This window comes from Kogia breviceps, chromosome 7 (assembly GCF_026419965.1).
Source record: "Kogia breviceps isolate mKogBre1 chromosome 7, mKogBre1 haplotype 1, whole genome shotgun sequence".
Lineage (NCBI taxonomy): Eukaryota > Metazoa > Chordata > Mammalia > Artiodactyla > Physeteridae > Kogia > Kogia breviceps.
This window is the reverse complement of record NC_081316.1, coordinates 73,834,037-73,848,146: the sequence shown is the minus strand read 5'-3', so window position 1 is coordinate 73,848,146 and position 14,110 is coordinate 73,834,037. Positions and strand designations below refer to the sequence as shown.

Sequence of the window (14,110 nt, the reverse complement as noted above, 5' to 3'; positions counted from 1 at the left end):
TGAGGAGGCCTAGATGATAAGCAAAAATGCTTCTACCTGAAGGTCTCAGACCCGCTGGCCTTCTCTACTCCCTCCTTTGCTGGCTCCAGTTCCTTATCCTTCTCTTCTTAAAGCCCAGACTCACCCAAGATTCCTGTCTGGCTGTGATGTGGAAGGTGGAGCTGTCATTTGGCTGTGGGACCCTGCTGGAAGGGGGCACCGCTCGGGGCCCAGCGTGGCTGCACTGTGCATTCACTCCAGAAATACGCGTGGAGCAGCACCCATGGTGTGATAGATGCTGGCTGTGCAGCGGTGGGCAAGGCTTAGTCCTCTTGGCATATTCGAAATAGTGGAGGAGACCAGGGTTCTTCAGATATGCGCACAGATGGGTAATTATAAACCGTGCTAAGTGAGATGGAGAGAAGAGCAGAGATCTGTCCCTGGAAGGGTCTGCTGCTGCCTTCTCCATGAAGCCCTCCCTGCTCCCTTCTGGCAGTGCAAGCCTAGCCTGGTCTCCCTCGTCGCCCGGAGCCAGGCCTGTGTTGGCCCTCAGCCCACAAAGACTCCGGTGTATGTGACTGCACGCTCCTAGGGCAAGGGTTCGTTCTTCTCTAGAATAGCGTGTGGCATACAGCAGGTGCTCAATCAGTACTTAAGACTGGGAGGAAGGGCATGAACACATTTTACAGGGCCCCATTCCATCAGATGAAAGAGCCGTAGACTTCCCTCAGCACTATGATCATAATGGTGTGACAACGAACTAGTTCCAAAACTTCAGCTCTGTCCCGAAAAGAGGGCATCTCTCCTCCAGAAAGGGTGGAGAGGATGAATAATGAACTGAAACCTTAAGCACATGGCCTGGCCTGTGTAGCGTTTCAGCACAGGGTGCATCCTTTCCCCTGCCCCCTAGAAGTTTCCTCGGGATGGCCTCGTGCTCTGATGGGAGCAGCCTGCCCAGCAGCAGTACCGGCCTCCTCTCAGGGCAGACCTGAGCTGGGTCGGGGGCAGAGCTCACTTCCTGCTCAGTCTGAATCTCCAGAGTGGGCATGTCACAGTCGGGACTAAGGGAATGTTTATTTTGAATGGCACTGGTCTAGTGTCATAATAAGAAGAATGGAATTCTGCAGTCCATCCATTCAGGTTCGCTTCTTCCTTGGAGAGCAAGAGTATGTTCCCCTGCCAGATATGTTGCCAAAAATGTACCCTCTTAACTCCTTCCCAGTCTCCTAAGAACTGTCTCCTAGGGGAAGGGGTGGCAGATCCTGGCCCCCAATTCCCTGGGTGAGCAGGGCGGACGCTTTTGCACCGAACACAGAACCCCCAGTCACCTCCTGTTTCAGCCCGGCTTGGTAGATGGTTTGGTGCACACAGAGGGCTCCCCCCTTAATCTGGCACCTCCACTTTTCTGTCCCAGGGCTCTAGCTTCAGTAGCCCCCTCAGTCCACAGCCAGAGTGGCCTGGAAGTGCGGAGACTATCACCCGGGGGTCACCTCGGTAATGGGGAAGTCTCCTGAGGACACTGTGTACGGTTCCTCAGCCCCATCGGGGTTGAGGCTGAGTTGCCCACAGGTCGCAGGCTCAGTAACATGTGCCCCCTTCACTGGCTCCTCTACGTCTCTGCATCTCTCTCCTCACCCCTCACTCCTTTCCCTGGGATTTCTTCCCACTTGCGAATGACTTCAAACTAAGACACTGGGGAAAGAAGATGGCTAACCGGTAGAATCATCTTCTAGGGAACTTTTCAGGGAAGTCTCCTAAACTTTCTGAACTTTAGCTTCCTCATCCATGAAAGAGAGCAAATAGCCTGTGGCCTGACCATCGCGTCGGGCTGTCATCTGGTTCCCCAGAGACCCCACATTCTGCACTTGCTGTTCCCGGTGCCTGAGCGCCCCTCCCCCTCCCCCCTGTAAAGCTGGCGAATGACTCAACCCTCCAGACTCAGCTGCCTGCCCCCAGGACTGGAAACCACCTAAATGTCCAATAGTTATGGAATGGTTGAGTAAACGTATGTGCATACCTTCAGCAGAGATTGAGAAAGCCAGTTAAAGGGATATTTTTGATGGCACGAGGAAATATAAAGAGATTATCTGATACTGTAAAAGCAGGCCATAGAACTACCTGGTACTATGTACCCAATATGTGTGTGTGAGTATGTAAAACATAGAAAAGCTTAAGAAAATATAACATTATCTCTAAGCAGTAGGATTATTTTCTCAGTTTTTTAATATTTTCAAAGTTCTCTTAAATGAGCATGTTTTTCTTTTCTAGCCAGAAGTAAGTCAACCTGTTATTTAAAACAAAAATACTCCTCAAATGTCACTTCCCTTTCAATCTGTCCTCATAGAAACTGAGCCTCCATAGAGTGACCAGACAACCCGTAGGGCTCAGCATACAAAAGATTATTCCCCATGGAACTTTCTCCTGGTTTTACATGGGAATGTAGAAGTGACCATGCTTTAGATGTTTTGTATTAAAAAAAAAAAAAAAAAAAAAAAAAAACACTGTTACATAAAACTGGGAAAACATACAGTGTAGTGTTAAGGATATGAACTCTGGAGCCAGCTGGCCTAGTATCAAATCTGGTTTCCACTTTCTAGCTGTGTGGCCTTGCTCAAGTTACATAACCTCTCTGAGCCTCATTTTCCTCATCTGTAAAATGGGGATAATCATAGTACCTACTCACTGGATTGTTGGGAAGATTAAGTGAGTTGATATATGTTTTTTTTTAAAAAGGTGCCACATCTACACACGTGGTACAAAGCAAGTGCAGCGCAAGTATGTGTTCTCTCACAGGCATCATCATCATCGTCCATGCAAGAGAGAGTTTCCACCAGCAGCACTCCTTCAGGGTAAAGCGCTGACTGACCTTCAGACAAATCCGGAATTAGCCCACCAGTGAACTGATCCAAACAAAACACAACGATGCCATGGTCACTCACTGACCACAACCCTACCTAGAGCCCTTGTTTCAGCAGAAGCCACCACTTGGGAATTCCAGTGGACTGGTACTTGATGTGGCACTTATTAAGCAGCATTGGGCCACTGCAAAAACGAAGGACTGGCTTATTTGGGATTAATAAATAAGAAGGATATAGATATGAAGGTCAAAGAGCCACAGAGAAAGAAATGAAGAAACTTGACTCCAGTGATACACTGATACACAGTGAAAAGCAAGTGAGGTGCAGAGGCTGCCCTGGGTACCTGGAGCCCTAGTGGCCTTCGCATGGCCTCTACATATCCCATGTGCTCCTCTGTTGCTCCCTCCACCTTAGAAGGATGCTCTGCTCTCAGGACTTGGTTCGGGACTGCGTGGAGGACCTTATCATATTACATTGCAGTTTGTGTGTACATCTTCCCCTCCTCCCCCAACCAAAGCATCCTCTGAGCACTTATTGAGTGTGTAGCAGGTGCCTGGCACTGCACTGGTCTCTCGTGGCTACCACAGGTATAGCTGCTCTTCAGGGATCTACTGACCCCAGAAGGGAAGTACTTGTTTGTCATTGTATTCACAGCTCCTGACCCAGGCCCTGGCACCAGACATGCCCACACATGCTTATGACTGAAAGAGATAAGCAGTGCCAGTTCCACCCTAGCTGTCCTGGGTCGCTCATTGTACCCACACTTCATATGTAATTAGCCAACATACCAGGTCAATGTCTATAGTCTCCCCAAGGCTGTTACCAGTGCTTAGGGTGTATGGATGCACAGAGATGCACACGCATGCACAACAGCTTGGTGTTTTCCATTATAAACTCCCAGGATGGCATACCCACACCACTTTCTGCTTAAGTAAGAACAGACCTTTAAAATCAAGAAAATGGTTCTGGTTCTCGATCTAAAGAGATAATGGACATGGCTTGGCAAAAGAGAAAGAATGGGGATGTATTTGATGCTGGGCCCTCTGTGCCTGTGCACTGTTTTAAATTCCCGTGACTTACTTGAGACCTCACCAATGTTTCAATTCAGACAGTTTCAACTCCCTAAAGCTAGCCAATAGTTCGTCCATCTCCCTCCGTGCTTACTTGCAGTTGGAGGGCAACTGAATCATGTGGTTGGCTGAACAATGAATTCATGTCCAGGGGCCATTTGCCTGGCAGCCTTCCAACTCTGCAGAGATTATAAAACCGACCAAAACCAAGACGCTGGTGGGAACTTCAAGACTCAGGACTATAGATCCCCCTGTCAGCTCCCATCACAACACCAGCCTCTAGGTTCCCTTTTCTGGCTGTACTCCAAGGCCTGGATGTCAGGCTCTGGTGACTAAAGAGCTGTGTCAAGTAGAGGGGAGCGTGGGGAGACCCTGACAGTCTGCTGAGGCCACTACGAGCTGGCTCCCATGTTTACCTGATGCTTTATGTTAAGGCTGCTGAAATAAGTATCCTTTTAGTTAAAAGTAGTAAAACTCCTCTGGTTTAAGGGCTGGGGTGGTGGGGTTTGGGATTTTGCATTTCCTTTTGACAATCTCACCTAGAAGAAAAGTGAGCCCACATGTCGTAGGCAGGGGTGAGTACTGAGAACAGAACCCCTTAACCAAGGGTCCCCTTAACCAAGAAACCTGTTATAGGCAGGATAATGGCCTCCCAAAGAAATGCATATCCCAATCCCTGGAATCTGTGAATATGTTAGCTTACATGGCAAAGGGAAATTAAGGTTGCAGGTAGAATTATGGCTGCTCATCAGCTGACTCTAAAATAGGGAGGTTGTCCTGGATTATCCAAGTGGCCCAGTGTAGTCACAGGGTACTTAAAAGTGGAAGAGGAAGGCAGAAGAGGAGGTCAGAGTAACGCCATGTGAAAAGGATTTTCACCCCTCATTGCTGGCTTTGAAGATGGAGGAAGGGGGCCACAAGCCAAGGAATGCAGGTGGCCTCCAGAAGCCAGAAAAGGCAAGAAAATGGATTCTCCCCCAGAGCCTCCAGAAAAGAACATGCCCTGCCAATGCTTTGATTTTAGCCCAATGAGACCCATGTTGGACTTCTAACCTACTGAACCATAAGGATAATAAATCTGTGTTGTTTTCAGCCACTAAGTTTGTGGTGATTTGTTACTACAGCAATAGAAAACTAATACCAAAGCCCGTGATGTAAAGGACCCATCAGGGACAATGGATAGATAGAGTTTCCAGAGCAGTTCTGGAGAAAGCATTAAAGACACCTTCAGTGACGGTTATGCTAGTGGGACACACCTCTTCTTGGGAAAGCAGAAATGACCTTGCCCAGCATCCTTAAATTATGAGGAAGCTCTGTCTTCTCATCTCAGCCCTGGAAACAAACCAAAAAACCAGGCAGTTTCTTCCTGGAAACAGGTTCTCACTTGGGAATGAGTACAGCTTGCACTGTAGGGCTTTGAAATGGTCTTTGTGCTTTGCCTCCTGTGCAAATGCTTCTACAGGGCTCAGCTAATGTTGGATAAATTACCACTCTCTCCTTGGTGATGGGAAGAAACATATGTCTCTTAAAATCATGGATTTCCCCCCAGTGAACACTCTATTTGGTTGGAAAAATAGCAAATTTGGGTTGATTTTTTTAATAGACTGTTTTTATAATACTTTTGGATTTACAGGAAAAATGCAAAGGTAGTACAGAGAGTTCCCATATGCCTATGCCCAGTTTCCCCTCTTATTAACATCTTACATTAGTATGGTACATTTATTATAATTCATGAACCTATATTGATATATTATTATTAACTGAAGTCCATAGTTTTTATTCAGATTTCTTCAGTTTTTACCTAATGTCCCTTTTCTGTTCCAGGATCCCATGCAGGATACCGTATCACCCTTAGCCATCACATCTCCTTAGGCTCCTCTTGGCTGTTACATTTTCTCAGACTTTCCTTGTTTCTAATGACCTTTTCACAAAATTTAACTCAAAATGATCACAGACCTAAGTATAGAACATAATGTATAAAATTTACAGAAGAAAACATAGCAAATCTATGTGATTTAGGGGTTTGGCAATGAGTTTTTACATATGACACCAAAAGGACAATCCATGAAAGAAAAGTTGATGTTTGACTTCATTAAAATTTCTACTCTGTGAAAGATATTGTTAAGAAAATGAAAAGTGTATGGTCTATATCTAGATTAACTTTTGCAGATGGTCGTCCAGTTCTAGCACCATTTGTTAGTACAACTATCCTTTCTGCATTGAATTGCCTTTGCTCCTTTGTCAAAGATCAGTTGACTGTATTTGTGTGGGTTTGTTTCTGGGTTCTTTATTCTGTTCCATTGATCTATGTATCTACTCTTTTGCCAGCATCATGCTGTCTTGATTACTGTAGCTTCATGGTAAGTCTTGAAGTCTGGTAGTGTCAGTCCTCCAACTTTGTTCTTCTTTAATATTGTGTTGTCCACTCTCGGTCTTTGCCTTTCTGTGTAAACTTTAGAATCGGTTTGTCGATATCCACAAAATAGCTTGCTGTGACTTTGACTAGGATTACCTTGAATCTATAGGTGAACTTGGAAAGAATTGACATCTTAATACTATGTCTTATAATCCATGAACACTGACTATCTCTCCATTTATCTAGATCTTCTTTGATTTCTTTCATCAGAGTTTTGTAATTTTCTGTATATCAACCCTGTGTACATTCTGTTAGATTTATATCTTAGTGTTGCATTTTTGGGTGCTGCTATAAATGATATTGTGTTTTTAATTTCTAATTTTAATCATTTATTGCCAATGTATAGGAAAATAATTGACTTGTGTATATTAACCTTCTATCCTGCCACCTTGTCATAATTACTAATTGGTTCTAAGAGTATGGATTTTTTTCTGTTTCATTTTGTTTTGGTCAGTTCTTTGGGATTTTCTACATAGTTAATCATGTTATCTACAAGCAAAGATGGTTTTATTTCTTCCTTCCCAATTTGTATACCTTTTATTTCCATCTCCTGTATTATTGTAGTAGCTAGAATTTTTAGTATGATTTTGAATAGGTGTGGTGAGAGGAGACATCTTTGCCTTGTTCCCAATCTTAGGGTATAAGTATTCCAGTTTCTCACCATTAAGTATGTTAGCTATAGTTTTTTGGTAGATGTTCTTTCAGGTTGATTTTTCATATAGAGAAAAACTGTTGGGATTTGCCGACCAGACAGTGTAGTTGTCTCTAGCTGCAAGAACTTCTGGGGGAGGGGGGTGGCCCTTGAGCCATTTAGAAATTAAGGGAGCTTGAGTATCTTTTACGAGGGCCAGAAATTAATCATTGGAGTCCTGATAAGGATCTAGAGCAGCCTACGTACGTATCTCACTGGGGCCCACTTGCACTGAAAGAGAAAACATCTTGCTTATCTTCTGGCCCTCCCTCAGTACGTTGTTTGGGGTTTTCACTGTAGACACAGGGAGTGTGGTCCGGGGCATGCTGGGGAACAGATGAATGCGCAGCCCTTGACACTCTGGACCCCACCTACTTGTTTGCCCCTTGCTCTTCCCCGCATTTCCCCGTGTGTGCCCTGCATTCCCGGTGCTCAGACATAATCACAACTCTCTCAACACCTGCCCTGTTGGTCCACACTTTGCTGTTTATACACAGCAAAGTGGGGCACCTGTGTTGGATGAAAATTTAAGTTTTTCAAAGTCCAGCTCACCTGTCCCCCTTTCTGGGAATCCTTCCCAGTCTTCCACATCCAACGTTATCCTTGTTCCCCCCGAGCTCCCACAGCCCTCTAGTTACATGTCTCTCACCCCTGAGTGCAACATACTGCCCACTGTGTTTTTCTGTGTCTACCTCTCCCACCACCTGTGAACAGATTGAGGCAAACTCATGTCAGGTCCCCAAACCCTTATCCCCAGTGCTGACACAAGGTCTGCTTCAGAGGAGGTGCCTGGTAATGTTTATTGGCTGAAGGAATGAAATTACTGGCCTTGCATAAGTAGACCCTTTTGTACTCTTAGAAACCTCTCTCCATTCTTCTTACCATACTTGTTTCCTGCCTGGTGTTCACTGAGCACCTGTATATATATATTCTGGAGTGTAAGAGATGCCTGCAGCTATTCTGTTTCTCATGGGAAAAAAGGAAAGGGAAATTACTAATCATTGCATCCGTCAACTTTATAATCCTAGTGTTCCATGTACTAGTTAGTTACCTAGAGGCACAGGAGGCAGAGTGTATACTGGAACAAAATGAGGGTTCTTTCAGCAGAGAAAAAAACAAAATCAATATTGGAGAGGAAATCCATAGTGTCAGCTATACCCTTGGGTTTTTTTGATTGGTTGGTTGGTTTTTGTTTTGTTTTCATTTTGGGGTTTTTTTTGTCGTTGTGGACCATTTTTAAGGTCTTTATTGAATTTGTTACAATATTGTTTCTGTTTTTTTATGTTTCGGTTTTTTGGCTGCAAGGCCTGTGGGATCTTAGCTCCCCGACCAGGGATCAAACCCACACCCCCTGCATTGGAAGGCGAAGTCTTAACCACTGGACTGTCAGGGAAGTCCCTATACTCTTGTTTTATACAGAATTGTTTTATACCGAACTTCAGAGAGGTTAAGTCACTAACATAAAGTCCCATGGCTGATAAAAATAGAAGTAGGATTCAAATCTAGCTCTTTCAGACTCCAAAGCCCATCCGTGTACTTTTTCTGCTGCACAGCTGGGTGCAGAGTCAGACTGTGTTTCCCAGAAAAGCCATGCCCCCTCTCTCATGGTGAGCACTTCAGGAGTTGAGGCAATCGCCCCGCTCTCCCAAGCCCGACCTTCAGCTGGGCATTTAATCTGTTTATTAAGTTATGACTAATGGCGCCACGAGACACCGAGGGCTGCACATTCAGACCTAGTTTTAGATTGTTAGAGGAGGTTCGAGGGATAAACATCGCATTCATATTCTATGCCGAGAAAATTCAATTGCAGCTCTTTCTCTTTCAGAGCACAGGGATGGCGAGGGGCTTCTGCTGGGTCCTGCTTTGGTTTAATAGAAATGAAACCTCCAAAGCACGCAGGCTGTTTTGGGAATGTGGCCACTAATGCAGCCCCGTGGGGCGGGGGCCAGGCCTGAACCGGGCAGTTTGCATATTCACTTTTACAAACAGTTGGCTCCCAGTCAGCAGTTAATGGGATGGGAATGATGTTCCTGTACCAAATCATTTCCTGAAAAAAAAAAAAAAAAAAACATTTCCAATTGCAAACATATCTCAGCCTTTCTTCTCGGGTTTGTTTTGTCTCTGAGTGAATTAAAGAGGCAGGGCAGAGGGGAGTGTTTCTGACTGGGAATTTTTCATCTGAAAACATTTTTAACAATGATCTACACAGAAAAAGAGATCCCGTTCAGACCCACCTTTATATTTGGCTGCAAATATTGCATTTCTGGTCACATGTTAGAGGCGTAAATAGCTCTATATTCACAAATTGGCTCTGGCTGTACAACAGTCTTGGGACAGAGGCAGCTTTTTTCTCTTTACAAAATGTATGCTGGAAATGCTGCCCTAGAAATGTGCCCACACACGCACACACAGGGTCAGGCCCAAATATAATTTTTTCCCCGAAGGACAGGCTGAAATCCTTCTTTACGTCCCATACACTGCTTTGCTAAATTGTGCTTCAGCTTACAACCTGTGCAGTGGAAGGGTGGTCTTAACAGTTTTTTTCATTTATTCAACAAATGGTTCTTGAGTGCTTACCATTTTAAGTAATAATAGCAAATAATTACACAGCTCTTACCAGGTACCAGACCCTCTTCTAAGTGCTTTACATATATTAACTCATTTAATCTTCTCAACAACCCTAGGAGGTAGGCAATATTATTATCGTCCCCATTTGCAGATAAGGAAACTGAGGTATAAGAGGTTGATGAACTTGCCAAGGTCACATAGCTAGTAAGTGATAGAGCCTGGATTTGACTCTAGGCAGTCTGGCTCCTCTTCGGAGACTAATAGCAACAAAAGAGAAAAATTGCCAGTCTTCCCACAGCTTAACATTCTGTTAAAGGGGGATAGCTAACAAACGTAGCAATAATAGTTATTTCAGATCGTGATGAGTGCTATGGAGAAAATACAATACAAGAGGGAGGCAGGGGGCTAATCAGAGGGTCCCGTAGGTCTTAGGAAGGAGTTGGGGTTTTATTCTGAGTATGATGGGAAGCCACAGGAAGGCTTAAAGCAGGAGAATGTATGATCCTGTTTATATCGTTATAGATCATTCTGATTGTGCTATAGGAAGTAGACGGGGGCAGGGACAATGCATCAGAAAGCAGTGGGCTGGTTAGAATGTATTTCTGGTTATTTAGGTGAAAGATAATGGGGACCTGAACCAGGATGATGGTGGTGTGGGGCTGGTGAGAAGTGGTCGGAATAGGGTCTAGGGTCCTGTTTTGGAGGTGGAGGCCACAAAACTTGCCGATGTATTGGCTGCAGATGGTGAGGAAAAGAAGTGAAGGGTGATTCCTCAGATTTTGGCTTGAACCCTTATGCAAATGGTAGTGCCATTTACTGAGGAGGAAAAGAGTAGGGGATGAACAGGTCTTGTGGGTGGGGGTGAGGGTGCTGAAAATCACGAGTTCTGTTTTGGATGTGTAAATTTGAGATCTCCACTAATAGACATAAGAGGAGACATTGAGTCTAGAGCTCAGGGTCAGGCCTAGGCTGGGGATTTTGTTTGTTTTTGTTTGTTTGTTTCTGGGTCTTGTCTTAATAATGGCTTGACTTCTGTTTTCACAACCCAGTGATGCTGGGTAAGATAAAACCAATAGAGAATAAATTAGGTCAAAGCTTGGTTGTTTTCGTACATGAAAAATATCTAGGAAGATGCTTCATTTTTAGCCTATCCCTGATTCTGTTGCCTTGAATTCAGTTTTAGATAATTCAATCTTATTAATTTTGAAAATATATAATAAAGCATACATCAGGCTGGAGATTTAAACACGGGCATCATCAGCATTTGGATCTATGGGATTACCTAGGACAGCACCATCCAACTGAATCTCCTGAGGAAGTGTACATTCTCACCGTCCAGTGTGGTACCACTTGCCCCACGTGGGCCATTGAGCGCTTGAAATGTGACAGGCGCAACTAAGAAACTGAATTTTTAATTCATTTAAACGTCAGTAGCCACATGTGGTTAATGGCTACTGTATTGGACAGCACAGACCTGGCCGGGGGTGGTGGCGGGGGGCGGACACGGGAAGGAGACATAGATGGCAGCGAGAGCTAGTCTCTTCAATGGCCAGTAAACCCAGTCTCACAGCCACGCTGAAACGTGACTTTATTCCCACTGCCCGTTGCTTGCGTAGCAGTGCTCGTTAAGTAGTGGAAATCTTGCTTCTTTGTAAGAAACGGCCTGGAAAAGAAAGCAAACTGCTAGTCCTGGGAGGAGTGCTAGAAGACATTATAGAGTCTAACAGGAAGCAGTTGTTCTTCGCTGGAAAGCAAATGCAATCCTATACCTGTAGAATCATTTAAGCCTTGAAGGTGTCACTTATATTTTTCAGTTATGTCTTATGGGGGTGGGGGGAATTATATAGAACGGTGGGTGTCTGTGGATTTGGAGATTCAAGATGGTGACTGGCTGATGGCCCATATGAATGTCAAGATCCCACAGCAACAGGACTAAATACCAGCTTCATAATGCGAGTTGTGTCCTTTAGGGCAGAGTGGGTTTCACTCCCTTTCTTAGGCAATCCCGTTCCCTGTCCAGCTGCAACAATCAGTGAGTTTGCTAATATGAAAGGACTCTTTGTAAGCAACTGCCTTGTGCTTAAGAGTTCTTGCAAGTATATGCTGGCAATCGGTGAGGCCATAGTCAATAAAAATAAATAAAATGGAAAGATGGGACATTGCTTTTACTAAAGATTGATTGCAGCTGCCATATCAGCTCTTTAAGAACCCTTTGGTGACCAACCCTTTCAGAGAAAATGGTCATTCTGAGCTTAATTGGTGCAAAGTAATTACTCAAACTGGAATTGAGTAGAGGTGAGGGGATTTGAGCCACTGCTTTTAGGAGAGGTAAAAATCCAAGGTAAGTGTTCAGCAAGGGTCCATCACACAACTGGTTTTGTGGCAGGGATTTTTATTTTTTACTAAGGCTTCATGTGAGGGTTCAGTGCATGGAGGGAGAAGGCTGGAAGTCTTTAGTGGTCATGGACCTCTTGTTATTTTTCTTGAGAACAGTGGAATCATAGATTTCTAAGATTTGGGAAGTAAGAAAAAACTTACTGGTCATCCTGTCCAGCTCTTCATGTTCAGCTGAAGGAACGGGCCTGGAGAGGTGAGATGGCTGGGCACAGGGCCCATGACTCCTTACAGCTGAAGGGACAGGTCCAGAGCCCAGGGAGAGGCCAGAATGAGGTACTGTCAAGCAGCAGCTGGGGCCAGGTGAAGGAGGGAGGCAGGATAATTAGAAAAATACTCAGGGAAGCCGAATCAGGAGAGAAGTCAGAGGAGGGTTGAACTGAGGATGGAAATGATCTACAACATAAATGTAGCCTCAACGTGGGGACCTCGTTCATCCAGTCAACAAAGAGTTGTCAGGCGCACGCTGCACCAGACGGCAAGCCCTGGAAGGAGGGACAGGCAGGAGGCAATGGCAGAGACTTAAGAAAAACCGCAGTGCCCACCTCCCTTCTGTTTATCCCGAGATCATTTCCGAAAGGAGGCAGATTTCTGTGCCCTATTTCTCCAGGAAAGCGAGTGAGGTGACGGTCAGAAGAGGTGAGATGAAGGGGACAGTTTGGTCCTTTTAGCAAGGAGAGGCAGGAATCGGATGCAGGCCGAGTCACAGCTATAGGCTAACCTTGGTGCTTTTATTTCTCAGTACACATTGATACGGAACACGACTGTTTCGAGCCCCACCCCTTGTTGTCTGAGGGCTACAGTGTGACTCTGTGCTTCCTTCTTGCAGTGTCAGAGCTTCAGGAGGAGGGCATGAACGCCATCAACCTGCCCCTCAGCCCCATCCCCTTCGAGCTGGACCCTGAGGACACAATGCTGGGTAACGGGGTCTCTTGTTCTCTGGGTTAGCCTAATGCCTTCAGGTGGGACCACCCCGCTGACTGTCTTTTCTTTTTATAGAGGAGAACGAAGTGCGAACAATGGTGGATCCCAACTCACGCAGCGACCCCAAACTTCAAGAGCTGATAAAGGTAAGAGGAAGTTAGAAGGGGCTTCAGGTGCCTCCCTGACTCAACAGCTGTCTCTAGACCACCCACCCTGTACAGGCACCACACGAGCCACTGCGGAGAGAATAGAAAGGCATGGCAGTCCCTGCCCACAGGCAGCTCCCGGTCCAGTAGGTGGACATCTACAAGTTAACAGAAGTGGGACATGATAAGTGCCCAACGAATGGCGTTGACCATAAGCACCGGAGAAGTTAGCGCAAATAAGTTCCCATTTGCCAGGATCCTAGAGCTCACACAGCCCTTTCACCACTTTTCTCAAGGACCCTCAGAAGCACCCTGTGAAGTAAGAGCTAGTATCATCCCCATTTTACATATGAGGAAACTGAGACTCAGAAAAGCCAGGTGGTTTGCTTATGGTCACAGCTGAGTGGAGGAGATGAGGTTCAAACAGAAATGAATGAGATGAAATGAAATACTGTGCAGAATGTACTTGGCACAGTGGCTGACAAACGGTCACCCTCAAAAAATGTTCATTTCGTCCCCCTTCTGACTCCTTGTCCTGTGTCTTTCTTCTTCAGTTTCTTCAAGCTGCACTTAGAACCAAAAAGACACTGGGTGCCAGGGTGATTCATTCAAAATGCAAATCTGAATATATCATTTTCCTGTTCAAAACCTGTATGTAGTTTCCTAAGAACTGCAGGTTGAAGCCCACAGTCCTGGGGGTGGTGTTTGAAGCCTCCATGCTCTAGTTGCCTCTTTAACCTCAGATAACCCCTGCCTGGCAACACAAGGACACCAGATCTGTTCGGCTTGGCTCCCCGTACACACCTGCGCAGGTGCTTGCTTCGGCACTGCCACCACCAGGCCTTTGGTCATGCAGCCCCTGCGCCCAGGGGCTCTACCTGCTCTTCACCTGAAGCCAAAGTTGGGTCACGTCCTCCAGGAAGCTTTCTCTAAACCCCAGGGCTGTCACTCAGCCCCTCCGTGTACTGCTGTGGTTCGTGCATTTAGTTCTGTCACTGTAGTCACCACATGGCATTACGACTACTCATGTACTTCTCTGTCTCCTTCACTAAATGGTGAGCTGC

The 14,110-nt window shown here is 45.5% G+C and overlaps 2 protein-coding genes across 3 annotated transcripts in view; both read left to right on the top strand.

Moving 5' to 3' along the window:
• MICAL2 (microtubule associated monooxygenase, calponin and LIM domain containing 2) overlaps window positions 1-14,110 on the top strand; it is a 441,027-nt gene that overhangs the window by 324,909 nt on the left and 102,008 nt on the right. The window lies entirely within an intron of this gene.
• PARVA (parvin alpha) overlaps window positions 1-14,110 on the top strand; it is a 180,085-nt gene that overhangs the window by 86,958 nt on the left and 79,017 nt on the right. For both annotated transcript variants that reach the window (XR_010841415.1, XM_059067920.2), the window contains 2 exons: window positions 12,806-12,895; window positions 12,976-13,046. Coding sequence is in view for 1 of the 2 variants with exons in the window: in XM_059067920.2 (XP_058923903.1) it covers window positions 12,806-12,895; window positions 12,976-13,046 (161 nt within the window). In the remaining variant the exon portion in view is untranslated. The remainder of the gene's footprint in view (window positions 1-12,805; window positions 12,896-12,975; window positions 13,047-14,110) is intronic.